The 27,253-nt window shown below is 41.0% G+C and overlaps 1 protein-coding gene across 1 annotated transcript in view; it reads right to left on the bottom strand.

The window, feature by feature from the left end:
- RSPO3 (R-spondin 3) overlaps positions 1–27,253 on the bottom strand; it is a 180,256-nt gene that overhangs the window by 70,344 nt on the left and 82,659 nt on the right. Inside the window, exons 2-3 of the mRNA XM_063917294.1 lie at positions 2,488–2,679; positions 1,584–1,730 (exon numbers count right to left, since the gene is read on the bottom strand). Coding sequence (XP_063773364.1) covers positions 1,584–1,730; positions 2,488–2,679 — 339 coding nt within the window. The remainder of the gene's footprint in view (positions 1–1,583; positions 1,731–2,487; positions 2,680–27,253) is intronic.

Raw genomic sequence — 27,253 nt, 5'->3', positions numbered from 1 at the left:
TAATCATCTTTCAAAGACTATACACTTGGCCAGTAAGCAAAAATGACTGATGTGTGATATACCTAACCACAGACAGCAATGGCACCTCCTGTACACATGTACTCAAGAGGGTAAACACCTGATTCACTGGAGACAGGTGAGTAACTGCTGAGCAGTCACCAAATAATATCAAAGTGAACTGTAAACTTTTAAGTTACTGTTTAGTTATCTTTTCTGTAGCTTTTAACATCATATTTGCAAATAACAACGGTTTTGAACAAGAAAAGGGATATGGTGGAGGTTTTTTTTCTGGCGCTAGTGTTGCTGTGGTAAGCTGGTGTGAAGGAAGTGCTGGGATGTAATGTAAGACTTCCCTTGATGTAATTTGATCTGTGGGTTTTCTTCTCTGATGGTGTTCATATGCTTATAGTGAGAGGTTCCCCATGAAATATACGAAATTTGGCAACAATAGTGTAATATGTTAACATGCAAACATTTATTACACAAGAATCAGAACGTTGTTAAGCAAAACAAAATATCTATAACATTTATATAAGTATTTTATATTATCTTTGATGTAATTAGTGCAAGATTCTTTTTACCCTATCTAAACAGGGTTTTGAAGTTTTTAACCACTTGAGAAATGAAGTGACCCTTAACCCGGAAGTAATAATGGTTTACACTATATATAACCCCATCCATACTACCACTACACTGCCTTGAGAAAGAGTTACAGACTTGAAATGCGTTAGGGGCTACAAGGGGAGTAACACACTGAGACTCAGAAGAACTTGACAGCAACCAGACGTACATTCCGTGGACAGGTGTGCAGGAGTATCTGGAGCCACTGTATACTACATGCCGTGTTGAAAGCTACTTTTTGGTACAGTCCCCACTGCTTACCTCAGATATTTTTAAACATTTTTTTATGATTTTTTTAATGACGTTTTCCTATGTTGTTTTGCTTAACAACGTTCTGATTCGTGTGTAATAAATGTTTGCATGTTAACATATTACACTGTTGTTGCTAATTTTTGTATATTTCATGGGGAACCTCTCACTATAATATAAGCATATGAACACCATCACTGAAGAAAACCCACAGATCAAGTTACATCAAGGGAAGTATTACATTACATCCCAGCACTTCCTTCACACCACCTTACCACAGCAACACTAGCGCCAGAAAAAACCCTCCACCATTTCCCTTTTATTGTTCACACATTGGTTTTATTGGGTGAAACCAGGCGAGGAATCTCTAGCAGCTCTGTGTAGAAGCGCCATAGGTGTCTCCCCCCAAATTGTCTAACGGTTTTGAGGCCCCCAATCCTGGACATAACTGACTAGGGAGATGTATCAAACAATGAAAAGAGTGAAAAAGTAGGCCACTGGAGAAGTTGCCCATATCAACCAAAAAGCTTCTATTATTTTATAGAATGTACTTGATGTTACCACTAAGCTGATTAGTTGCAATGGGCAACTTCTCCACAGGTCCATGTCTCCACTCTTTTCACTGCTTGATATATCTCACCCTTAATGATAAATCGTAAATGCTGACGTTACCTTAATAAACAGTTGTAAGTCATATTGTGGATACTACTCACCAATAGTATTGCATTCCATGCTGTGGTTATTGTTCTCAAACCCATCTGGACATGTGTCGAGACACTTCCCACTGTGCAAATAAAATCCACCTTTACATTTTGTGCAGAAGCTTTTGTTGAAACATGTTTCACAGTCAGCTTTACATCCTAAAAACACAGAACAGACACTAATCAGTTCTAATGATGACATGTTGTATCTCTGACTTATTCATTTAAAGATTACTCTAACCCAGAGGTACCCAAACCCTTACAGGGCAGGGTTTTAGGATATCCATGCTTGAGCATAGGCGACTTAATTAGTACCTCAGTCAATTTGATTTAACCATCTGTGCTCAACGATAGATATCCTTAAAACCTGGACTGTTAGTGAGGACTGGATTTGGGAACCACTGATCTAACCATTTGAAATGTACAATTTGTACTTATATTAGTAGTTTTACTAAAACATCTAAGAGAAAACATGAAGGTGTTGCCTAGAGGAACCAATCACATTCTAGCTTTAATATTCTAGAATGTACTAGATAAATGAAAGCTAGAATGTACTTGGACAAAACCTAAACTTTTACTTTTTAGAATTTTTAGTAAACAAACCTCACATGTGTTAATTTTTTTTTTTTAAATCCCTAAGTACCAGAAATTATTATATACATCTATTGGGAGGAATTCAATTGTTTGAAAAGTCGGTTGGGTGCCTGTTTTTCCTGTCTATTAGATAGGAAAAAACAGACACCCAATTGACTTTTCAAACAATTGAATACCCCCCATTGTGTAAGACTTTTGTAGTATTTTGCTGTTTTATAAAACTATATTTGTAAATAAATAATATGTCATGGTATTGCATTGATATATTATATGGAAATAGTATTGAATTTATAATGTAATTTTCCTTCTGTGTGTCACTTACTTTTACACTCATTGTCTCCTGGAGAACGTATCCCATAGTATCCATTTGGACATGAGGAAAGACAAACCCCAACTTGCTTCATACCGTTCCTTACAAGAGCAAAAAACAGTCTTGGCTTACATGTCATACAGCCATTGTAATCTGAACATGTGGCACATCCCCCTGGGCAACCCTGGCTGACATTGGGATGCACTGAGAAAAAGAGAAGATAAAAAAAACATAAAATTAGTTTCAGTAGTTAATAATTATTCACTTTCATTACTACATATAAGCAGAAGAGATACATGTTAGAAATCTTAGCTCTAGACCAGTGGTGGTCAACCTTTGGCACAGAGCAACCTTTAGGTTTTTTTGGGCAGGTGTATTAAGTCTGGAGAAGTGATAAAGTGGAAGGTGATAACACACAAGCCAATCAGCTCCTGACATTTTTAAAACCCAGCCTGTAACTTGACAGTTAGGAGCTAATTGGCTGGTGTGTTTATCACCTTTCACTTTATCACTTCTCCAGGTTTAATATATCATCCCTTATATAGTCTTGTTAATGTGTCTCTGCGCATTGTGCTCTTGGTGCTGGGGAATAAGAGAAACGCGTGGGTAGGTGTCGGTCACTTCTAAAATTTACAATGAGTCCAAAATTCCAACACACAACAATATAAATTAGTGTTTTGACTATTTTACCATTAAGATATTTTAATTTATTTTATACTGTATGCCAGTATTTTCCAAACTTTTTGGAATCAGGGCACCATAAAGTATCAAAAAAATCAGGGCACCCCTAGACAAAGAGATTCTTATTGAGATTTCAGAAAAAAACTATTGAATAAAGTAAATTTTGTTTATATGTCATCTTTAGGTTTAGTTACTAGGGGCGGGATGTATTAAAATACATCGCCACCCACCGCAGCGATGCTAATTGCATATGTACTAACATATGCAATTAACATCGCAATACGATGACAGGGGCCCCCCGCGATACCTGTGAGAAGGTGTGTGGGGGGTCTACGTTATCTTCCAGGGGTCTCTGTCACCTCCCAACCCCGGGAGGTGACACCAGCAGTCAGTCCCGGGCTCCTCCTCCTCACACAGGTATGCCAGAGGGGTGGGGGTCGGTGTCAGCGGCGCCGGGCGGTGATGGCAGCTGAATGCGGTGTCACGATGCGGTAAGAAGCCCATAGGCTTCTATAGGGTATCGCCATACAAAGATACCCTCTGCGTCAAAAACCCTGCAGCCGGGGGTTAGTACATATGAAAATGCTGTAAAACGGGGGGTTTACCGTATTTTCCCTTTAGTATATCCCACCCTGTATGTGGTGATATAAAGGATTTGCTTCTGTTTGTCCACATATTTCATGATTGGAAGGTACAAGCACTGGGATTGCATATTACAATGACCATAAATAATTTGAATTGACTCTAGACCACCAACCCAAGGCACCCCTGCAAGTGCCCCGAGGCACCCCAGGGTTCCATGGCACTCAGTTTGGGAACCAATGCTGTATGCTTAATTTGTGTATTTATAGTATGTATTTATACTGTGTATGTGTACAGTATATGCACACAAATATAAAAGGTAAACTTTGCTATTTGCATTATATATATATTTTAGCTCCTAGTCTGTTTTGGTCAGCAATGGCTATTTATCAAAAAGTGGAACAGATTCTAAGGATCTGGCTAAAATATTCCAAAAATTATGAAATTGTCATACTGATTAAAATGTTTTTCATATGTTTTGAGGATTGCGAGCTAACATAGGGGGTCATTACGAGTTGTTCACTCACTAGCTATTTTTTGTAGCACTGCAAACATATAGGCCCTCATTCCGAGTTGTTCGCTCGCAAGCTGCTTTTAGCAGCATTGCACATGCTAAGCCGCCGCCTACTGGGAGTGAATCTTAGCTTATCAAAATTGCGAACGAAAGATTCGCAATATTGCGAAAAGACTTCTCTGTGCAGTTTCTGAGTAGCTCGAGACTAACTCTTCCAGTGCGATCAGTTCAGTGTTTGTCGTTCCTGGTTTGACGTCACAAACACACCCAGCGTTCGCCCAGACACTCCTCCGTTTCTCCAGCCACTCCCGCGTTTTTCCCAGAAACGGTAGCGTTTTTACACACACTCCCATAAAACGGCCAGTTTCCGCCCAGAAACACCCACTTCCTGTCAATCACATTACGATCACCAGAACGAAGAAAAAACCTCGTAATGCCGTGAGTAAAATACCAAACTTCATAGCAAATTTACTTGGCGCAGTCGCAGTGCGAACATTGCGCATGCGCAATTAGCGGAAAATCGCTGCGATGCGAAGAAAATTACAGAGCGAACAACTCGGAATGACCACCATAGTTGCCACCTATAGGGGAGTGTATGTTTGCTTTGCAAGTGTGAGAACGCATGTGCAGCCAAGTGGTACTAAAAAGTTTTGTGCAGTTTCTTAGTAGCTCACAACTTACTCAGCCGCTGCGATCACTTCAGCCTGTTCTTGCCCGTAATTGATGTCAGACACCCGCCTTGCAAACGATTGGACACGCCTGCATTTTTCCAACCACTCCCAGAAAACGGTCAGTTGCCACCAACAAACGCCCAATTCCTGTCAATCTCTTTGTGATCGGCTGAGCGAATGGATTCTTGGTTAAATCCATCGCTCAGCAATGATCCGCTTTGTACCCATACGACGCGCCTGCGCATTGCGGTGCATATGCATGCACAGTTCTGACCTGATCTCAGCGCAGCGAAAAATCCTAGCGTGCGATCAGGCCGAAATGACCCCCATAGGGCCTTATTCAGGTTTGTTAGCAAACCAAAAAAGGACACTAATGGGCAAAACCATGTTAAACTGCAGTTGAGGCAGGTGTAACAAGTGTAGAATGATTTATATCTGGGTGGGGTGTGTTCAAACTGAAATCTAAATTGCAGTGTAAAAATAGAGCAGACAGTATTTACCATGCACAGAAACAATATAACCCACCCAAATCTAACTCTCTCTGCACATGTTACATCTGCCCCACCTGAAGGGCACATGGTTTTGCCCATTTTTGCTTTTTTGGTTTGCTAACAAACCTGAGTAACTTCCATAGTTCTGTTTTCCCAGAAAATCATTCAGAAATTGGCTACTGTTATACATCTGTGTGCATCTATTCCTCATTCTTGTTTCCTGACTCATGAATAAAAAAATGTGCTATTATAAACAGCGTATACTAAATCTGAAAATGTTTGACCTCATACAGCTACTTAAATATGTTTTTAAATACCTGCTGAGTGTTGTAGCATTGACCACTGTATTTTGACCAGCCATTTTAATATAGCAGTTAAACATGGTGCCAGCGCACGGCCTTAATATCCATAAGGAAAGATACTGTAAGTGGCCATCTAGGCCTTTAGGGTACATCTGAATGGCAACATTTTTATTTATTGTTTCACAGGCAAAGGGCATCGCAGGCCAGAGGGTTTTTGGATTCTAGAGCAGAGGTGAATAGGCTCCTTGGAGTTTGTGGCTGTTCTGCCAGTATTGGGCCTAATTCAGACCTGATCGTAGCAGCAAATTTGTTAGCAGTTGGGCAAAAACATGTGCACTGCAGGGGGGGTCAGATATAACATGTGCAGGGAGAATTATATTTGGGTGGGGTGTGTTCAAACTGAAATCTAAATTGCAGTGTAAAAATAAAGCAGTCAGTATTTACCCTGCACAGAAACAATATAACCCCACCCAAATATAACTGTCTCTCTGCAAATGTTATATCTGCCCCACCTGCAGTGCACATGGGGGGTAATTCTGAGTTGATCGCAGCAGGAACTTTGGCCCTCATTCCGAGTTGTTCGCTCGGTATTTTTCATCGCATCGCAATGAAAATCCGCTTAGTACGCATGCGCAATGTTCGCACTGCGACTGCGCCAAGTAACTTTGCTATGTAGAAAGTATTTTTACTCACGGCTTTTTCATCGCTCCGGCGAACGTAATGTGATTGACAGGAAATGGGTGTTACTGGGCGGAAACACGGCGTTTTATGGGCGTGTGGCTGAAAACGCTACCGTTTCCGGAAAAAACGCAGGAGTGGCTGGAGAAACGGTGGGAGTGCCTGGGCGAACGCTGGGTGTGTTTGTGACGTCAACCAGGAACGACAAGCACTGAACTGATCGCACAGGCAGAGTAAGTCTGGAGCTACTCTGAAACTGCTAAGTAGTTAGTAATCGCAATATTGCGAATACATCGGTCGCAATTTTAAGAAGCTAAGATTCACTCCCAGTAGGCGGCGGCTTAGCGTGTGTAACTCTGCTAAATTCGCCTTGCGACCGATCAACTCGGAATGAGGGCCTTTGTTAGAAGTTGGGCAAAACCATCTACACTGCAGGGGAGGCAGATAAAACATGTGCAGAGAGAGAGATAGATTTGGGTGGGGTGAGTTCAATCTGCAATCTAAATTGCAGTGTAAAAATAAAGCAGCCAGTATTTACCCTGCACAGAAACAAAATAACCCACCCAAATCTAACTCTCTCTGCAAATGTTATATCTGCTCCCCCCCCCCCCCCCTGCAGTGCACATGGTTTTGCCCAACTGCTAAAAAATTTCCTGCTGCGATCAACTTGGTATTACCCCCATGGTTTTGCCCATTAGCTAACAAATTTGCTGCTACGATCAGGTCTGAATTAGGCCCTTTGCTAGAAGTGTTGGTATTTACATGGTATACAGAGAAAAAAATCAGTGTAGTAGGGGCAGAGCTTTCTACTCAGAGCTGTCTAGTCTGAGCTAATCACAGGACCATGTGTTGTGATCCACCTATCAGTGATCATCACACTGTAGTTGTACCCTGCAGCTCAACATTATGGGACTGAGGCTGAAAGATTACTGGGGTTGTGTCTATATTACCTTCGTGCTCAGGACCTGGAAGTGACAAAATGAGAGGGCAGGAGAGAACTTCCGCCCTTACAGCACCTACATGTTTTCTTAGTTCTCCGTTCGTTTGGGGTAAAAAAAAAATTCTATGCAGCATTGGACCCTCGCGGGCTCGCTTCACTCGCCACGCTTCGGGCTCGGTGTCTCGCTTCGCTCGCCACACTTTAATATTCCAAATAGATTGTGACATGGACCCGAAGGGTTATGGGAAAGGTCCTCTCCACGAAGGTAAACTAGACGCTACAAGATTACTGGTAGAACTTTGCAGAAAGCCCTGCCTACCAGTCCCACATAACTAGGGGAAACACTCAGTAAACAGGGCCTAGGCATCAGCATGATCACTGCCCTTGGCCTCTGCATTTAACTTTTAGGGGCCCTGGAATGGTACCCTGCAGCCTAGTGGGATACCTGGAGTGTACCTAGTACGTTCTTGGCATTCAACTTCTTACTGGCCTTCCTGGTCAGCACAGTGCAGATTACAGCAATAGGGCAGACTGTGTGCTAAAACTGCATTGCTTTCCTCGTACAGACCTAGTTATCGTGACGGCACATGTAAGTTCCAGAGGCGGACTGGCCATAGGGTTTACAGGGAAGATTCCCGGTGGGCCGGCGCACCCGTGGGACCTGTTTTGTTTGAGGACATGTGGTCATTTTTATAGACATAATGAATAAGATGCAAAATAATTTGCATATATGAAAATGACTTTGCCACTTAGCCTGTGATTGCAGATGATCTAGTGTATGCTCTGTCTGCCTGCTTGGCTGACATATAAGATTGAGTGAATAGTGATTGGGATACGGTTGATGTAATAAGCAAGAAAATATATCTTTCTAAAGAATGATATAGTTTCCTAAATTCTGAAGGTGTATCATATAATGTGCTCATGATATTTAATTTTATTTCTTTTTAACTTCCCCCTTGATGCTGGACATGCCCACTATCTGGAAAGTCTTGGGGGGAGGGTGCTGCTGCCATGGCCCATGGCTAGACCTTACACCTCTGGTGCTGTCCATGTGGGGCCACTAGTACAAATTTTTCCAGGGCCGCTTTTTGTTCCCAATCCGCCCCTGCATGTAACAGTTACAGCCGCCAAAGCCACCAAAGAGGAGCAGGAAGAGGTGAGCTGGGCAGGAGCAAGCACACAGCTCGGGCTGTGTCTAAACAGCAAGCCTAAATCCAGAGGTGTCACAAGGGGGATGCAGGCTGCACCCTTGTGTCAACCTTTCAAGGGAGTGACACCAAAATGCCAACTCCTCGTCAGTGACAGGAACTGAGTGCTGCTGTGTAACATTATCCTGCAGCACTTGGCACCTGTCACTGAGAAGGAGCCAGCAGTGCTGGAGGAGTCTCCTGGGGCAGCCCATGTGCAGCCTTCTCTGTCCAGGGCCACTCTTCTCTAGCCGGCAGAGGTGTAGCGTTTGAGCACTAGGAGCACAGACTCTAAAGTGCCTGCGCAGATCTCTGGGAATATTTCCCGGTGTCCCAGAGGTCATTTTCCTGGTGATTTCTCTACTGCGAATGCGCAAAACATCTGGAAAATGGCTGCAGCTCCAGTGTTAATTTTGACAAGGATTTGAATTGAATTTTTGTTTTAGTCCCTTACTTAAAATTGTACTTGGTTTACTTTAAAGTTACGTTTTTTACTGTAGTGCTTCCATATATCATGTACAAATGACTGTCTTAAGTTTGTTAAAACAAACAAGTACAATACACAACCATATTTCCTTCACAGCGGGTCATATTTATTTTCTGCAAATATCTAGAACACATAATTATCCTTTAAAAAAGTAAAACCCTACTTCCAGTGTTAACTTTGATAGGGAGTTTAAATTTAGCATTAGTCCTAGTCACTTTTTTGCTTTGTTTTAGTTAAGATTTAGTCAGTGGCTCTTAGCTTTCATTTTAATCCTGAAATAAACTGTAGTTGCCGAATACATCTAGTCAAAATTTTCATCAACAAAATTAATACTGTGCTACATTATTTTCCTGGTGATTTCTGCAGCGCTGCTCTTACCCCAGACGGGTAAGTATTAAAAAATAGGTGCAGTGTGGCCCCCCTGGACTCAGGGATCCATGTGCACTGCACACACTGCACCCATTATAAATATGCCAGTGGATGGGACCCACTGGTGAAAGCTGATTCTGCATGCTGCAGACAGCTGAATCTTGTGAGTGTGACCCTGACACATCGGACATGGTCACACAGCATAGCTGGAGCATACATGCCTACCTTTCAAGTCTCCTTTCCGGGAGAATCCCGGAGAGGAGATGCAGCAGGCAACTTCGGGGGGCGTGGCTAAACTGAGATATCATTAAGCCCCACCCCAAGAGGAGGAAATGACAGCGATTGGATGGGCTGCGGGTAGGGGGCGGGGCTAAATAACACAATTAGCCCCGCCCCCTCAGGCGGCTGCCTTAGAGTGTATTATTTTATCCTTATCCTGCCTGCTTCCCTAGGAAGCGGGCAGGATTGTGCGGGATGCGGGAGAATCACTTACCCTTCCGGGGCTGCGGGGGACAAGCCAAAAAATCGGGAGACTCCCGCAGCTTCCAGAAGGGTAGGCAAATATGAGCTGGAGCCCTGCAAATTCACTGTGGACTCAGGTCCCTGTAGTCCGGCTGAGAGCACTACCTATGTAATTCTGTAAGTTGTGTGTGCTCGGGTCTGGGACTCCAGGTCGACAACAAAAAGGTCGACACACCTTAGGTCGACATGGACAAAAGGTCGACATGGACAAAAGGTCGACAGGAACAAGGTCGACATGGAAAAAGGTCGACATGAGTTTATTATGTTTTTTTGGTGTCGTTTTCTTCGTAGAGTGACCGGGAACCCCAATTAGTGCACCGTGTCCCCTCGCATGGCTCGCTTTGCTTGCCATGCTTCGGGCATGGTGCCTTCGCTCCGCTCCGCTCCGCTCGGCACAGATTACCGTTCCAATCGTAGTCCACATGGATCGTTAAGTATAAAAAGTTCCAAAAAAGAAAAAAAATGTGAAAAACTCATGTCGACCTTTTTCCATGTCGAACTTGTTCCTGTCGACCTTTTGTCCATGTTGACATTTTGTCCATGTCGACCTAAGGTGTGTCGACCTTTTTGTTGTCGACCTGGAGTCCGGATACCGTGTGCTCATATATTCCAATTCTAACTTGCCTCCGGGCGACTGGGATGAACTTACACCCCTGGCCCTAACCCCTCGTCTAATGTCAGGTTTCAGACTGTGCATTTGCATTATACATTGTTACTCTATTAGTAGAGCAGATTCGTAGAGCAGGAACATGGATGAACATGGCTGCTTGGTTTGTTTCTATAGAAACTACACCAAGATCCGCCCTCCTGCCAATGAAATTTAGTGGTTACGTTAACATATTTATATGGACTCAGGCACTGTAGAATCCATGTTATCTGCGGAATATGTCCTCTCTAATGGTTGTTCAAGTCTCTTAAGTATGGCCCTCTGCCACTGCATTCCCCTGGTGAGCCCTTCATGCCCCAGTCCAACACTGAAAATATGTGTTGTAAAAACAGGGATGGTGCCTCACTACAAGTAGCCATGTCCTTGCTTGTTGGGTATGTTCAGAGCCGTTGCAATATACTCAGCGAGGTTTAGCAATGCAGAGAGGCGATGCACTATAGAGGTGCTCTCCCCGCTCTGCTGCTACAGTATCCACTGCTGCTGCACCTGTCAAACCAGGCCCAGTGACAGGGGGGTCATAGGGGACACCTGTACCGGAGCCACGAAGATCAGAGGGGCTCCAAGGATACACCACTTAGTGCCCAGCAGGGATGTGAGCCGTCTTGTCCAATAAGAGTATGAAAGCAGTGCAGGAAAAAGTGATGTGTGGTGAGGGGATACAGGCACACTGAGCTAGAGCTTTGGGATGAGGTGGGGAGCTACAAATGCAACATATAGTCATCGGGGGAGACTGACTGTGGGGTGGTTGGAAGGAAGGAGAGATATACATATTTATATATGTGTATAAATAAATGTAGAGATGTGCACCGGAAATTTTTCGGGTTTTGTGTTTTGGTTTTGGATTCGGTTCCGCGGCCATGTTTTGGATTCGGGCGCGTTTTGGCAAAACCTCCCTGAAAATTTTTTGTCAGATTTGGGTGTGTTTTGGATTCGGGTGTTTTTTTTTCAAAAACCCCTCAAAAACAGGTTAAATCATAGAATTTGGGGGTAATTTTGATCCTATAGTATTATTAACGTCAATAACCACAATTTCCACTCATTTCCAGTCTATTCTGAACACCTCACACCTCACAATACTATTTTTAGTCCTAAAATTTGCACCGAGGTCGCTGGATGACTAAGCAAAGCGACCCAAGAGGGTGGCACAAACACCTGGCCCATCTAGGAGTGGCACTGCAGTGTCAGACAGGATGGCACTTAAAACAATTGGCCCCAAACAGCACATGATGCAAAAAAAAAGAGAAAAAGAGGTGCACTGTGGTCGCTGGACGGCTAAGCTAAGCGATACAAATACCTCAATATCACAGGAATTATTCGTTCTAATCAATGGTATTATTGGTCCAAATAACTGGTAGAAAATGACAAAATCACTGGAATTATTCGTTCTAATCAATGGTGTTATTGGTCCAAATCACTGGAAGAAAATGACAAAATCACTGGAATTATTCGTTCTAATCAATGATATTATTGGTCCAAATCACTGGAAGAAAATGACAAAATCACTGGAATTATTCGTTCAAATCACTGGAAGAAAATGACAAAATCACTGGAATTATTCGTTCTAATCAATGGTATTATTGATCCAAATCACTGGAAGAAAATGACAAAATCACTGGAATTATTCGTTCTAATCAATGGTATTATTGGTCCAAATCACTGGAAGAAAATGACAAAATCACTGGAATTATTCGTTCTAATCAATGGTATTATTGGTCCAAATCACTGGAAGAAAATTACAAAATCACTGGAATTATTCGTTCTAATCAATGGTATTATTGGTCCAAATCACTGGAAGAAAATGACAAAATCACTGGAATTATTCGTTCTAATCAATGGTATTATTGGTCCAAATCACTGGAAGAAAATGGAATGGATGGATACTTGCAGTGACACAGAGCTGCAAGATACAGCAATGGCCTACTGTACACAACTATATACTGTTGGGTCACCAAAATGCTGCACTGTAATACTATATATACTGCTCACAAAAATGCCTCACAGATATGGAATGGATACTTGCAGTGACACAGAGCTGCAAGATACAGCAATGGCCTACTGTACAACTATATACTGTTAGTCACCAAAATGCTGCCCTGTAATACTATATATGTACTGCTCACAAAAATGCCGCACAGATATGGAATGGATACTTGCAGTGACACAGAGCTGCAAGATACAGCAATGGCCTACTGTACAACTATATACTGTTAGTCACCAAAATGCTGCACTGTAATACTATATATACTGCTCACAAAAATGCCGCACAGATATGGAATGGATACTTGCAGTGACACAGAGCTGCAAGATACAGCAATGGCCTACTGTACTGTACTACTATAATTATTAGATAGATGACAGATATAAAGTTACATTGTGGGGGAATCCAGTATACGTTCTGTCACCAGGTACCAGTGAATGGCCACATCATGTATATAGATGACAGATATAAAGTTACATTGTGGGGGAATCCAGTATACGTTCTGTCACCAGGTACCAGTGAATGGCCACATCATGTATATAGGTGACAGATATAAAGTTACATTATGGGGGAATCCAGTATACTTTCTGTCACCAGGTACCAGTGAATGGCCACATCATGTATATAGGTGATAGATATAAAGTTACATTGTGGGGGAATCCAGTATACGTTCTGTCACCAGGTACCAGTGAATGACCACATCATGTATATACTAGGTGACAGATATAAAGTTACATTGTGGGGGAATCCAATCCAGTATACGTTCTGTCACCAGGTACCAGTGAATGGCCACATCATGTATATACTTATACTGGTGGTCCCCAGTCCCCACAATGCAGCACACTGATCAGATATTTGCAGCACACTGAGCACAGATATGGAGCGTTTTCAGGCAGAGAACGTAGATATTTTCAGCACACTGAGCACAGATTATTTGCAGCACACTGAGCACAGATATTTGCAGCACACTGAGCACAGATTACGGAGCTTTTCAGGGAGAGAACACTGCCACGTCCTCTCCGTTCAATCTCCAATGCACGAGTGAAAATGGCGGCGACGTGCGGCTCCTTATATAGAATACGAATCTCGCGAGAATCCGACAGCGGAATGATGACGTTCGGGCGCGTTCTGGTTAACCGAGCAAGGCGGGAAGATCTGAGGCTGCCTCGGAACCGTGTAAAATGGGTGAAGTTCAGGGGGGTTCGGATCCCGAGGAACCGAACCCGCTCATCTCCAGTGTATATACACACACAAAGTAGATAGATAGATAGATAGATATTTGAGGGGGCCCCAGAGATATCACTGTATTGGGCCCCAAGATTTCTGTGGCCGGCCCTGTGTCAAACTGACAGGCAGCAGCAGACTGTTATGATTCCAGCACTCTGGTCTGAGGAGATCTTATTGCGAGGACCGGAGCACTGGAACGTAATGCTGGGGAAGGGAGCGGGAATGGAAAATAGCCCCATGCGCCCTAACTCCGTTGTCTCGCCCGTGCTGTCAGAAATCCCCTGCGAGACTATGGTTGCTTGAGCCCATGGCAGCCGCGTTTGAAGGGCGGATTATGTCTGCCCAACTCCGATGCCCCCTCAGGTCTTAATGGGAGACAAAAGGAAATCCGAGACAGGGTGATAACAAGGGGCCCTCTGACTAAACAACCAGGCCAGGGGCTACAAGAAACTAAAAACTAGAATATGTGCGGAAAAACCGCCAGGGAAAAGGACAACCAAAATATCCACTTGTCCACTCTCCTACCCGGCACCGCCGAGTTCCGGAGAGGACTTGTGGAAGCGGAACCCTCCGCAAATGCTCCGAAACAGAATATAAAGATAAAGCAGCTGAGCCGCAACATACGGCAGAGCCGTAACTCACGAATACCACACGATATTCTCTGGTGATCGTTGAGGACAACAGGGGACCAAACGACTTCTTGGGATGAGATGACAACTCCAAGATACAAAACTTCTGAGGACAGGAATGACCGGATACAGCAGGACAGGAACAGACGTTCAGCAAACCAAGGTAGCATGCAGGAAGCTATTACCGGCGTCTGTGTGCAGCACTGAGCAGGTATTTAGCAGGGAGTCCTCCAATCAGAAGCTTGGAGCCTGATTAACAAGATGCCGTGCAGCTGGCTTGCTGCACGAGCAGAAGACAAATGAGAAAGTTTAAACTGATTAGATTAACCCTGCAACGGAGAGCGCGGTCCGCCCGTGGCGTCCCCGTTGCTAGGGTCCAGGCGGCTCAGTGTTACTAGGGAGCCGGCGGCTAAGCGGACCACGGCGCCTAACACAGAACAGTAGCGTCAAGGCACTTCAGTGCCAATCCCCCAGTGTTGCTGCTGCTGTAAATACAAAGTTTTTTCCTGCTACAGCAGCCATCTAGCAACCGAGGCTCCACCCCCTCCCGCAGGACCCATCTCCTCCATGGTCCACATCTCCCCCTAGATAGAGTAAGTTAAAGAAAGTTTCCCATTCCTTATTAAAAGCTTATTTTCTTATTTTCCCTTTTCTGATTTCTGAACCTTTCTGTCCTCTCCAGCTCTTTCCTGATCCCTTTCACCCCCTTTTCAATCTCACTGCCTCCCACCTGATCCCTCTGTGCCTTCTTCTTCCACTCCTTCCTCCACTGTCTGCTCCACGCTGCACCTTTCTGTGCCTGTCTATTTTATTCTCCTATTGTGGACATTATGTGTGCAAGGGGCACTACTATCGTCTGTTGGCATTATGTATAAGGTGCACTACTACTGAGGGCAATATATGTGTAAGCCATGCTACTACTGTGGGCATTGTGTTTAAGTGGCACTACTGTGGGCATTGTGTGTGTAAGCGGCATTACTACTGAGGGCATTATGTGTAAGGGACACTACTACTTAGGGGGGGGGCATTATGTGTGAAAGTGGCACTACTGCTAAGGGAATTATATGTATAAGTGGCATAACTACTCTGGGCATTATGTGTATAAGCGGCATTACTACTGTGGGCATTATGTTTAAAAGTGTCACTACTACTGTGGGCATTTTGTGTATAAGCCGCATTACTACTGTGGATATTATGTGTGAAAGTGGCATTATGTGTAGGTGACCCTACTACTGTGGGCATTATGTGTGTAAGCAGTACTACTACTGTGAGCATTATGTGTGTAAGGGACACTCATACAGTGGGCATTATGTGTATAAGCGGCACTACTACTGTGAGCATTATGTGTATAAGGGGCACTACTAATGTGAGCATTATGTATATAAGGGGCACTACTACTGTGGGCATTATGTGTATAAGGGAAAGTACTACTGTGGGCATTATGTGTGTAAGCAGTACTACTACTGTGGGCATTATGTGTGACTACTGTGTGTTGTAACATTAATAAGGACACAACTACAGTATGTGGTGTAATGTGAATCAGGGGCATTACGTTCGGTCTTATGTGAATAAATTGTACTAGTGTGTGGTGTCATTTGAATTGTGGGTACTATTGTGTGACCACACCCATTCCTTGTGAGACCACACCCATTTGTGTGGCACGCGCCAAAGGCCCTCTCTCCCCTTTACAATCTGTGGGAGGGAGGGCGCAAATTTATAGTTTGCAGCGGGGTGCCAAAAATCCTAGCACCGCCCCTGGCTATGTTATTACTGTTTGTGTTCACATCACAAGTTTAACTAGGTTCTCAAATGACTCACTATCATCCCCACAACCATGTTCACCACATTTGTTTACACATAACAAATAGAAAATTTAGAGATAGATAGATAGATAGATAGATAGATAGATAGATAGATTTCATATCCACATTTACCTCAGTCAAGGAATGTGATCTATTAAAGAATGTAAACTACTAACACTTCACATTCACAATAGAGAGCTTGTGGTTTCAAGCAAATTGCAATGGGGTATATCCAAAAAACTGTGTCTATGCCTCATTAGACTGAAAAAGAAAACTGTGATAAAATTGTCACTGTGCATCATTCAGATTCCCAACATATCCCATGCAGAAGTGATTGATGACAATAGAAAAAAAATACTGTTTGTAAAAGGATTGCTTGAGAATTTAGTAAAATCACACATTGAAATTGAGTGAAACAAGCTGACAATATTTATAATTTAAAGAGACTATCACCTGAAACCGAAATGTGCTTCTACATGTTGTACATTTTTAATGACCAAACCACTGACTCTTTTTACAAATAAATATTTTTAACGTACACATGTCTTATTAGTAAACATGTGCAACTTGTCTATTTTCTGCTCATTGTTACAGCATCGACTGATATTCAGTTGCCCAGTGACGCTGGCTAGCTGCAATAAGGTGAGTCTTACAGTTTTGCTGGACAATATTGGATTGATTTGTGCATACGTGACTGACTTTGCTGGTTCACACATGTTCAGTGGAACTGGAATTCCAGACTTTGGCACTGATTTTACTTGAAAAAGTGAAATAAATAAATAAATAAATAAAGATAAAAGTAAAAAATAACTATTTTAATAATAATCATATTTGAAAAATAAATAAATCTTTATTTATTTATTTATTTTGAATTCTGATTATCTTCTGCTATTTCCATGCTGACATGGCATCATAGAACCATTGAAATATAGGTGAGAATCCAGAGAAATGTATTTTCTCCCTGTCATACATATAGTAGGCCTCTACATAAATCACCCTGCCAGAACTCGCTGTACTTTTCAATAGATAAATCAAACATGGAGCACCTTATTTGATATACAATACTATTGTGTGAACAAGTGTTTTGCTTTTGGTTCTAATTCATCATCGTGTTTTTATTTTGGTTTTTTGACAAAACCACCCTCAAGTGTTTTGGTTCGGATTCAGATTACGGTTCAGTTTAAAATCGATTAAACATTGATAATTATAGCAAAAAATCAATAAATACAGCTAAAATCACATCATTTTTGCATTCCAAAACCCAAAATTCAGATTTAAATCTGAATTCCAAACCGCGGGGCCCGATTTGGATCGGATCTCTTTAAGGGATCCGAACCGAATTTTGGTTTGTGTCCACAAAATTTGTGTGGATTTGGATTTCTGGAGAATTGAACCAACCATCTCTAGTTTGTGTTGACTGGCACTGAGTTTAGTGTCGCCCCCGTATTGAAAAACAGTATTGGCAGTGCTCTAAAAAAAGCAAGGAAGAAAATAAAATATACTGTGGTGTCCTGGTAGACTTAAAAATAATATGACATAATTTGCTACAAATGTGTCAACAAATTGGCGTGAGTATAGTTACACTATTAGTATTTTACTAGACTACATTTTAATTATAGAGATTGGTGATTTCGTACGTCTAATTGTCATATTTTCCTTAAGTATTCTTAATGCTCCATGTAATTGCTGCATAAACTGCACAAGGAAAAGACAATATGTGGCTTATAAAAAAACAACCCCCCCCCCCAACATAATGTATACGAAATAATAGCAAATAGGGCACATTCATAAAATATGATTTACCATATTAGAGTCTAGGGTTTCTTGGGGTCTATGGGGTCTATTTACTAAGCCTTGGATATAGATGTCCATCCCGCACTGCGATAGCATCGCAGTTATCAGCAATCACAAATGCAGGATGAAGGTGGTATGCACATCCTCCTTCATTTGCATTGCTATGATCGTAATGTAAAACTGCTAAGAGCAGCTTTGCAATTATAATCCAACCTGAATAAGGCCTTTTATCTCTGTCCACTTTATCTCTCTCCAGTGCTTAGTACATAGACCCCTTGGTTTGTTATTTCTTCACATTCAGTGATACATGAGGCAACCATTTATTTAAATAATATACATATAATTTGTTCCACTCTCTCCCCTTCTTTTCTTCCTCTCTCAGGGATTTCTTTGTTATTTCTTTGGAGATTGTAGATATATATACTCCATATGTATTTGAGAGGGATGTGATTTTGGGATTAACTCTGCATTGTATATGTTTGCAATATTGTGAATTTTATGTTATAGCAGCTTTAGAGTTATTTCATATTTTATAATGTTTGCCATACCTTGCTATTATTTCTTATATGGTATGGTATCGGCAATTACACATTTGTTACCATATCATGTGTTTAGAGCAGTTTTATTTCATTTTCAAGCTTCAAGTGTGTTGTGTGACTGAATACATTTGTTTAGTTATATATGTTCTGTAATAACTTTTATGTTATCTTCTATATATTGTGATATTCTATATTGTAGTCTACATGAGTTTTTCCATTTTGGTGCATTTATTTTATTGTTGCTATGTTGCGTTTTATAGGATTTGCTTAAGTTTCAGTAAGAATCATTATTTGGATACATGTTTTAGAACTTTCAAAATTAAACAGTATAGTGGAATTAAAATGATAAATGACACACAATGAAAAATGTACAAATAATAAAGTTGATTGATTAAATAAATAAATAAGGAGTACTAGTAATTGGACTAGTGCTCTTTAATATCTATGGTGACATTGCCAACAGTATTTAAGGGAAGGTATGCTTTTTTGCAGATGACACAAAGATATGCAACAGGGTAGACATCCAGGGAGAAGTAAAAAAAATGATTGATGATCTAGACTTGAGGAATGGTCAAGAACGTGGCAACTACAGTTTAATGCTAAAAAATGAAAAATCATGCACCTTGGTCTCAAAAACCCAAAGGCTAAATATAGTATCAAGAGTACTATAATGGAAACTATGGAGGAGGAATGGGATCTAGAAGTCATTATTTCAAGTGACTTAAAGGTTGGGAAGCAATGTAACAAAGCAATGAGAAAGGCAACTCGGATGCTTGACTGCATAGAGAGGAATCAGTAGCAGGAAAATAGAGGTAATAATGTCACTGTTTAGGTCATTGGTATGGCCTCATTTGGAATACTGTGTTCAGTTCTGGAGACCATATTTCCAGAAGGATATAAATATATTGGAGAGCGTACAAAGAAGGGCAACTTAAACGGTACATGATCTACATCACAAAACTTACCAGGAAAGACTGAAAGATCTTAACATGTATAGTTTGGATCAGAGAAGGGAAAGGTTGAATATGATAGAACCTTTCAACTATATCAAGGGTTTTGACAAGGTCCAGGAGGGAAACATTTTTTAAAGGAAGAGACAGGGGCTCGATGGCAAATCCTGGGGGGGCAAGTCCAAAGCACTGGCCCATGAGAAGCCTATACTTAGAAGATGGTTTAAGGTTTTGAACATGGGATGATTAATCAAACATGAAAAGCCGTTTTGCTGGAGAAAACTGATGTTTTCACTGGCACAAGAAGCTAATTTTCCCTTTACCCTATATACAGATGTGTTCTCACACACCTTTGCTGTATTCATGCATCTGTTATTCAGCCCAGCCAGAGGTAGTGTCACTGGTGGCCACGAGCAGAAAGGAAATAGATGTGGTGGCGGGGCTGAGGTTCTGTTCGGTAAGCAGTGCTGGGCTCCTATGTAATCTAATATAGTTGTGTGCTGCCTAATTATGGTATTAGGTATTGTGCATTCCAGTGCTTGGCAGCCTGCCTAAAGTACTGAAAATGGGTCTGGCCCGAGTGGGCATTTGTCACCCTGCCTCATGGTCCAGCCTGCCACTGGGAAGAGAAGTATTAGGACACAAGGACATATGCTGAAACTGGACAGAAGTAGGTTCAGGGGACTTTTAAGGAAAAACTACTTCACAAAAGGGAAAACAGCATCCCACCAGAGGTGGTAGAGGCTAAGACAGTGAAGTAATTTAAACATGCTTGGGATAGACATAAAGACATACTTACAAATAACTAAGGTTCAAACAGTGTTGATATTACCAAAAGGCAATAAAGGGGCAGACTAGATGCCAAGTGGTTCTTGTCTGCCGTCAAATTCTATGTTTCTATGAATGTCTACATTTAATGTGAATAATAATGATAGGATGATGCTAAATAATAATACCACTAAGAAAATGTACAAACTACGGTAGGAATATAATTTTGATACATACCGAGAACATATTAAAAAACAATAGATTAATCTCTACTGGTAAAATACTTTATAAACAAATAATAATTAGGCTCATATCTTCTATAGCAGCGCGTGAATAGATGCCATGTGCATGCACAAGGCATCTATTCACAGTGTAGGCCTGGGGGAAACTAGGAGTAGCCCAGCAAAAAGCAGTGATGGGCATGCCCCCACAAAGATGCAGAAAGGAAATATGTGAGGCTCCGCCCCCTTTTTTTACTAAGGCTCTACCCCCTTATCGGGCACGATTTAGAGTGAAGAAAAGTTTGGAAGTATGATATAACAAGCAGACACTCATCAAATCCATAAAAAGTTGGTTATGTAGTCTTCATAAAGTCATGTCACAAGGAATATTTAGATGTGTAGATTCCAATCAGATCTTTGTCAAGACACCATCCTGTACATCACACAGGAACAACCACAAAGCACCACAAAGCAGCATGTCTGATTGGGATCGAAATATTGACATATTCCTCGTGACATGACTTTATGAAGAATAGATAACCTACTATTTTTTTTATATATATATATATATATATATATATATATATACATACAGCTATTTTGGATTTATATATATATATATATATATATATATATATATATATAGTATATATATATCCACACAGGTCCCGCACTCGCACAAATCTCTTCATCCACTTCCCAGGGTGCTCCCAATGGATTCTCAAGGGTGGTCCACCACATATACAGACAATTCCGCCATACGGGGGAAGGGTGCACTCCCCAATAAATACTCAAATTATAATTCTTTTAAGACGTCATCAATTTATTCAAATAGCCTCATGATCTCGACGTTTCGATTCAGAAAGAATGAATCTTTATCAGGAAAAGACTTATATAACTTTAACAGACTCAGCTGTACAGACACAAGTTGATCATATTAATATCAGCGTCTAAACAAAGAAAAACACATAAAAACATAAGACAAAGTCTGGCAGACCACCTCGGAGCATACTGTTATATAATAGCTAAATACCACCACCGTTCTCATGCTACTGCGAATTACATCAACACCACAGTGTGATCAAATCCAGAAAAGCTTAACTCACTATATGCCAAATCCACAAACCCAGCCAGACACTCTCACAACATGGATTAAAACCAGGACTGCCAGCATGCCTCTAGGAATGAAACAGGACAACTATATATAACAAGCTACATGTATATAACAAACATAAGATCTAAATGACCATAGTAATACAGGTCACTACCTGGAGTATTTTACCTCAGCATCAACATGTCAAAGGATCTAAGGGGTGACTTCCTTTTTCAGAAAAACAAGCTGTACGAGAGCCACAGATGATGTCAATAACTAATACAATCACTAAGGTCAGTAACTCACAGCAGAACAAAACACTTACCAATAATGTCATCAAGATCCTATTTCATGCTGGCAGTACATGAAAAGCTACACTCCGGATATTTATAGGTGAACCAACAGGAAATGCATGAATGGACCGGAAGTAAAGCTATATATAACAAATACCGCTAATCACGACTCAAAAGATACCCACGCCTCTTCCAACTCATACATTTATTCACAACCACTGTATTAACTAGCGCTAGCTAATACACACCATCAAATGTAAAGTTAAAGACAGCTCAGGCACCGTGGCAGGAAGCCCCATGCATTCCCCGGGTGCATCCGCCGGAAGTGGCCGCCGGACTCAGCCTACTGAACCGGTCTGTTTCAATCCTAGAGGCATGCTGGCAGTCTTGGTTTTAATCCATGTTATGGGAGTGCCCGGCTGGGCTTGTGGATTTGGCATATAGTGAGTTAAGCTTTTCTAGATTTGATCACAATGTGGTGTTGATGTAATTCGCAGTAGCATGAGAACGGTGGTGGTATTTAGCTGTTCTATAACAGTATGCTCCGAGGTGGTCTGCCAGACTTTGTCTTATGTTTTTATGTGTTTTTCTTTGTTTAGACGCTGATATTAATATGATCAACTTGTGTCTGTACAGCTGAGTCTGTTGAAGTTATATAAGCCTTTTCCTGATGAAGATTCATTATTTTTTAATCGAAACGTCTAGATCATGAAGTTTTTTGAATAAATTGATGACGTCCTAAAAGAATTATAATTTGAGTATTTATTGGAGAGTGCACCCTTCTCCCGTATGGCGGAATTGTGTATATATAAAAACTGATTTCAATATTGGTGCAATATCTTTGGACATCAGGTACTGTTCAAAATAATGGGAACTCAGAAAATGAGATAAATCACCCCCTAAAATGTTTATGTGAGTATATTAGAAATCACCAGTTCTGTGACAAGTCAATAAACTCCAAGGTACCTAATAATCTCTTCATATTTCACAACAGTGCATTATTCATTATAATACATAGACATGAATAATAATAGTATTACACCATAGTAACTGGAGTACAACAGGAAGGAAACACTAAATCAAAATGTACTGACAAAATGCAATGTGTAAATAAATGTGAATTACTCTATGTATATTTAAAATTATGTATGTCCTAATATATCCACTGTAGATATTATATTTGATTATTAGTGTTGCCATTGGATGACTAAAAATAAGGATTGCTTTTATAACTATTTATACTACATGTTGACACCACTCATGTATTATAATATAAATTACCATTTCAATTAACACTAGATATAAAGAAGATGAATATTGCTATACTGAGTAAGAAAAGCAAACATTTTCTACCAGCTATGCAAATATATGACCACTTTTATCATATTATCTATTGATGCTGTGGACAATGTGCTAAAATTTTCTTTAAAAAAAAAAAGTACAATTAAATCCCCATGTGAGATTATTTTATTTATTGCCCTTTCATTTATTGTCAGTGTTTTCCACCAACTGTTGTAAATCCAGCTTGAGAACATCCCATCACATACTGTAGGAGGCAGTATGCAGTATAAAGGCAGTATAAACACTACCTTGACAACTTGGACAGATATACAGTACACATGGTCAGTGTCGGACTGGGGCATGTAGGACACACCGGGGGAATGTAGTGGTAGGGGCCTGTGTTAGGGGTGTGGCCAGTCTGCAGAGGGGGTGTGGCCTGCCACCTCATTGGTTTGACTAACCATTAGAGAGTACAATGTCTAGGCCCCTTCATAAATGTATACAGTAAATTCAGCTGCTACATGCATGATAATGTACCAGATTAATAACAGATTAATAACAGTAATGCACTGTAGAAAATACACCAACGTCTAGTATAAGGTAACATATGTATAATGTATAATTCAAGTCTGGAACCCGATCCTTTGAGCAGGAGGTGGGTCCCCAGGCAGAAGGGTCCACCGATGGTTTCCCCGGTACCCCTGTGGGCCAGTCCAAGCCTGCACATGGTAAATATTTCTGAAAGTGATGAGGTGAGATCTTGTTAGCATTTTGATATACAGTGTATGTTTGCTTAGTGTAGTCAGAATGTGAAACACTTTTTATTAATGTTATAATTTATGACCAAAAGGAATTAATTTTTGCTGTAGATGTTTTAGTATTGTATTCAAAAGGATGTAGAAGGAATGAAATTTAGACGTATTTTAAATTGCAAGAATTGTTACAATTTAAAATATGTAACTTAATATTTAACAAATGGTATTAGAGGAGAATGTTGGGTGCAGGGGTCAAACTATTTTAGCCCAAAACATTACATGATGATCTGACACGGAAGTGGATCTGTTTGCTTTAGAAACAATTTGAGTACATAAATTTCAATAGATATAGAAAGGATTTGTGAACAGATTGGGCTGTTCAAATTTCCAGGCACTGGTAAATTTAGTGATGTTAATACAAATTACATTTAGAAACTGGCTACTTCATCAGCTGTTAGCTGTTAGTAACTTGCAGCTAGTGACAAAAAGCCTGGTGAGTGCTGTTCATGAGATGAGAACATATATACAAAAAAGGGATTCACTGCGCTGGTTTTTCTGTATATAATTATGATTCTAGAAGGTGTCTGCCTCTCATAAATGGCACAAAGAATATGTATATATATATATATATATATATATATATATAAAAAAAATAGTTTTATTACATATATTTTTTTCAATAAGCAATTAAACGAGCATATTTGATAAAATGGTATGCATATATAACTCAGCTTGGCCAAGCTGCAACAACTGCAACAAAATGTAACAATTAAAAACACACAGTAACATATATTAAATAGTGAGCGTGCTGAACAGGTGTATCCTTAATGAAAATTTGAATATAAAGTCGGTGTCTCTTATGCAGTATAGGCTATATGCTGGCGTCCCAGCAAAGCCTTTATTGGTAATGGTACTGATGACAATGTAAAGGATTTGAGTATAAAAGCAGTGGATAATAATTACCCTTTCCCTTATAATATTGTAACCAGCTCCAACAGATAACGTTGATATCGCAGCAAGCTTATTCTGGTCAGTGGAAAGATCCATCACTCATCCGGCATTTGGGGCGAATGCAAAGTCCTGCAAGTGATGCGGGCCGGTGATGGCAGCATGCTGCAAGGGAGACCAGGCCAGTGAGTCACCCCATCCGGGACACTGATCTTGGATGGTGCTCAATGTGCAATGTTGAGCCGTCCGATTGAGTTCCGAGTATGCTGTCTCAGGAGGGTGTTTGGCAAGTTCCGTTAGACCTCTAGGAATAATCACGGAGCAGGTCCCTGTTGGTACACCGGAGTGGCTCTGTGTAATGGAATCAACGCGTTTCGTTTCTCGCTTACTGGGAACTTTTTCAAGATCAATTTCAATAGTTTGTATAACAGCAGACTACATTTTTTCACTGATTTACAGGTGGATCTACTACTGAACTTTAGGTTGAATCTCGCATAATCAAAATGTTTGGGATCAGAGGTTTTTTTGGGATATCGGACATTTCCGTGTTTTAGATTATTTGCATACCATAATGAGATATCTTGAGGATGGGACCAAAGTCTATACATAGAATGCATTTATGTTTCATAAACACTTTATAAACATTCCTGAAGATAATTTTATACAATATTTTTCATAATTATGTCCATGAAACAAAGTTGTGTACATAGATACATAAAATTAATTTATGTAAATTTGTGCCTTAAACAAAGTTTGTGTACATTGAACAACCAGAAAGCAATGGTGTCACTATCTTGGTCAGTATCAAAAAATAAACATTTCAGAATATTCCGTATTTCAGAATTTTGGATATGGGAGACTCAAGCTGTATATATTAGAATTGCAGAGGGGCAGAGTGGAGTAACTGCCAAAGTTACTGATGCAGTTAAAGAAGATCCACCAGATCTCCCACCTGTCTCTAGTCTATCTATCTATCTATCTATCTATCTATCTATCTATCTATCTATCTATCTATCTATCTGTCATTATATCTTGGATCGGATTGGATATAGCTTGGTGTGAGCCTGGGTCAGTACTAGGGAGTTTTGGTAACACTGTAACCAGCTTCAAGCTGCCCTATTGTTTCTCTTTCCAGCTTCAAGCTGCCCTGCTGTCTCTCTCTCCTGCCCTGAACAAGCCTTTCACCTTTACAATGCCTCCTTTACTTGTGATCTTGACTCTGTTGCTTCAGCGTTCACTACTCACAGATCCACACCTTAACCATGGCATTCCAAATGCACCAGATACATGCAAAAATGTTCATGTACTACTGAGCGAAAGTGGAGGAAATAGCGCTCCAAAGCAGGCTTCCTCCATTACAGATGTATGCTCTCAACCTACAGTGCTGCCCTGTCCCTCTTTAAATAGTAGTATTTCAAAATCTCCATCGCATCCAAGTCCTCCAACCTCCAGCGACTCTTCATAGCTTTCAACACCCTCCCCCTTGCCTACTCTCCTCACTCTCTGCCCTTGACTTTGCCACCTACTTCACATAAAAAAATGTACTCTGTATATCTGGGCATCACATCCTATCAGACTCTTAGCACCTCACTCCTTCCTTTCCTGGTTTACTCTTCTCATCCATTTTACCAACTCTGACTTCATCTGGAGATGAAGTCATGGCCCTTCTCCAGTGCCCCCCACCCTCCCCTTGACCCTATCCTATCTTGCATGTTCTGCTACCTGTTTCATTTTGACTGTTCCCATCGTGCCCGCCTTTTCAATCTCTCTTTCTCATCAGGCACTGCCCCCCTGCATTCAAGTATGCCTTGTCTCTCACATTCTTATAAAAATCCACTCTTGATTCTAACACTCTCTAGCTATGGACCTATTTCTCTCTTCCATTTTGCCTCTTAATTCCTTGAGTATAATGTCGACAAATGACTTACCATCTTTCTTTTCTCCCACTCCCTGCTTGACTCATTTCAGTCTGGTCTCCATCCTATCCACTCCACTGAAACAGCCCTCATGAAAGTCAGCAATGACATCCTTGCTGCCAAATAGGACCACTAGTCTCTGCTCATTCCCTCAACCTCTGCTGCTCTTGACTACAGATGCACATTTCCCTGAGTCATATCCATGCCGAGTCATAACCATGATTTTTCTTAAGCTATACGACATTCATTTGTTATTTAAACATATTATTGAGAATCCATCCAATCTCTACTTCTGGTGGAGCATCATAGCCATCCGAAGCATTTTGTGCCAAATGAAGCAAAAAGGGAAGGTGTATGAGGACACATCTGTATGTGGACCACCCTCTCCTCCTGCAAATTCTTATCTCCATCGGTCTATATGTTACTGCCCTCTCCTGGCTGTCCTCATACCTCTGTAACCATAACTTCTCTCTCTCCTCTCATGACTCCACTG

The sequence above is a fragment of the Pseudophryne corroboree genome, chromosome 4 (genome assembly GCF_028390025.1).
Source record: "Pseudophryne corroboree isolate aPseCor3 chromosome 4, aPseCor3.hap2, whole genome shotgun sequence".
In the NCBI taxonomy this organism is placed as follows: Eukaryota; Metazoa; Chordata; class Amphibia; order Anura; family Myobatrachidae; genus Pseudophryne; species Pseudophryne corroboree.
Note: the sequence above shows the minus strand (reverse complement) of the source record. Positions and strands in the feature narration are given on the sequence as shown.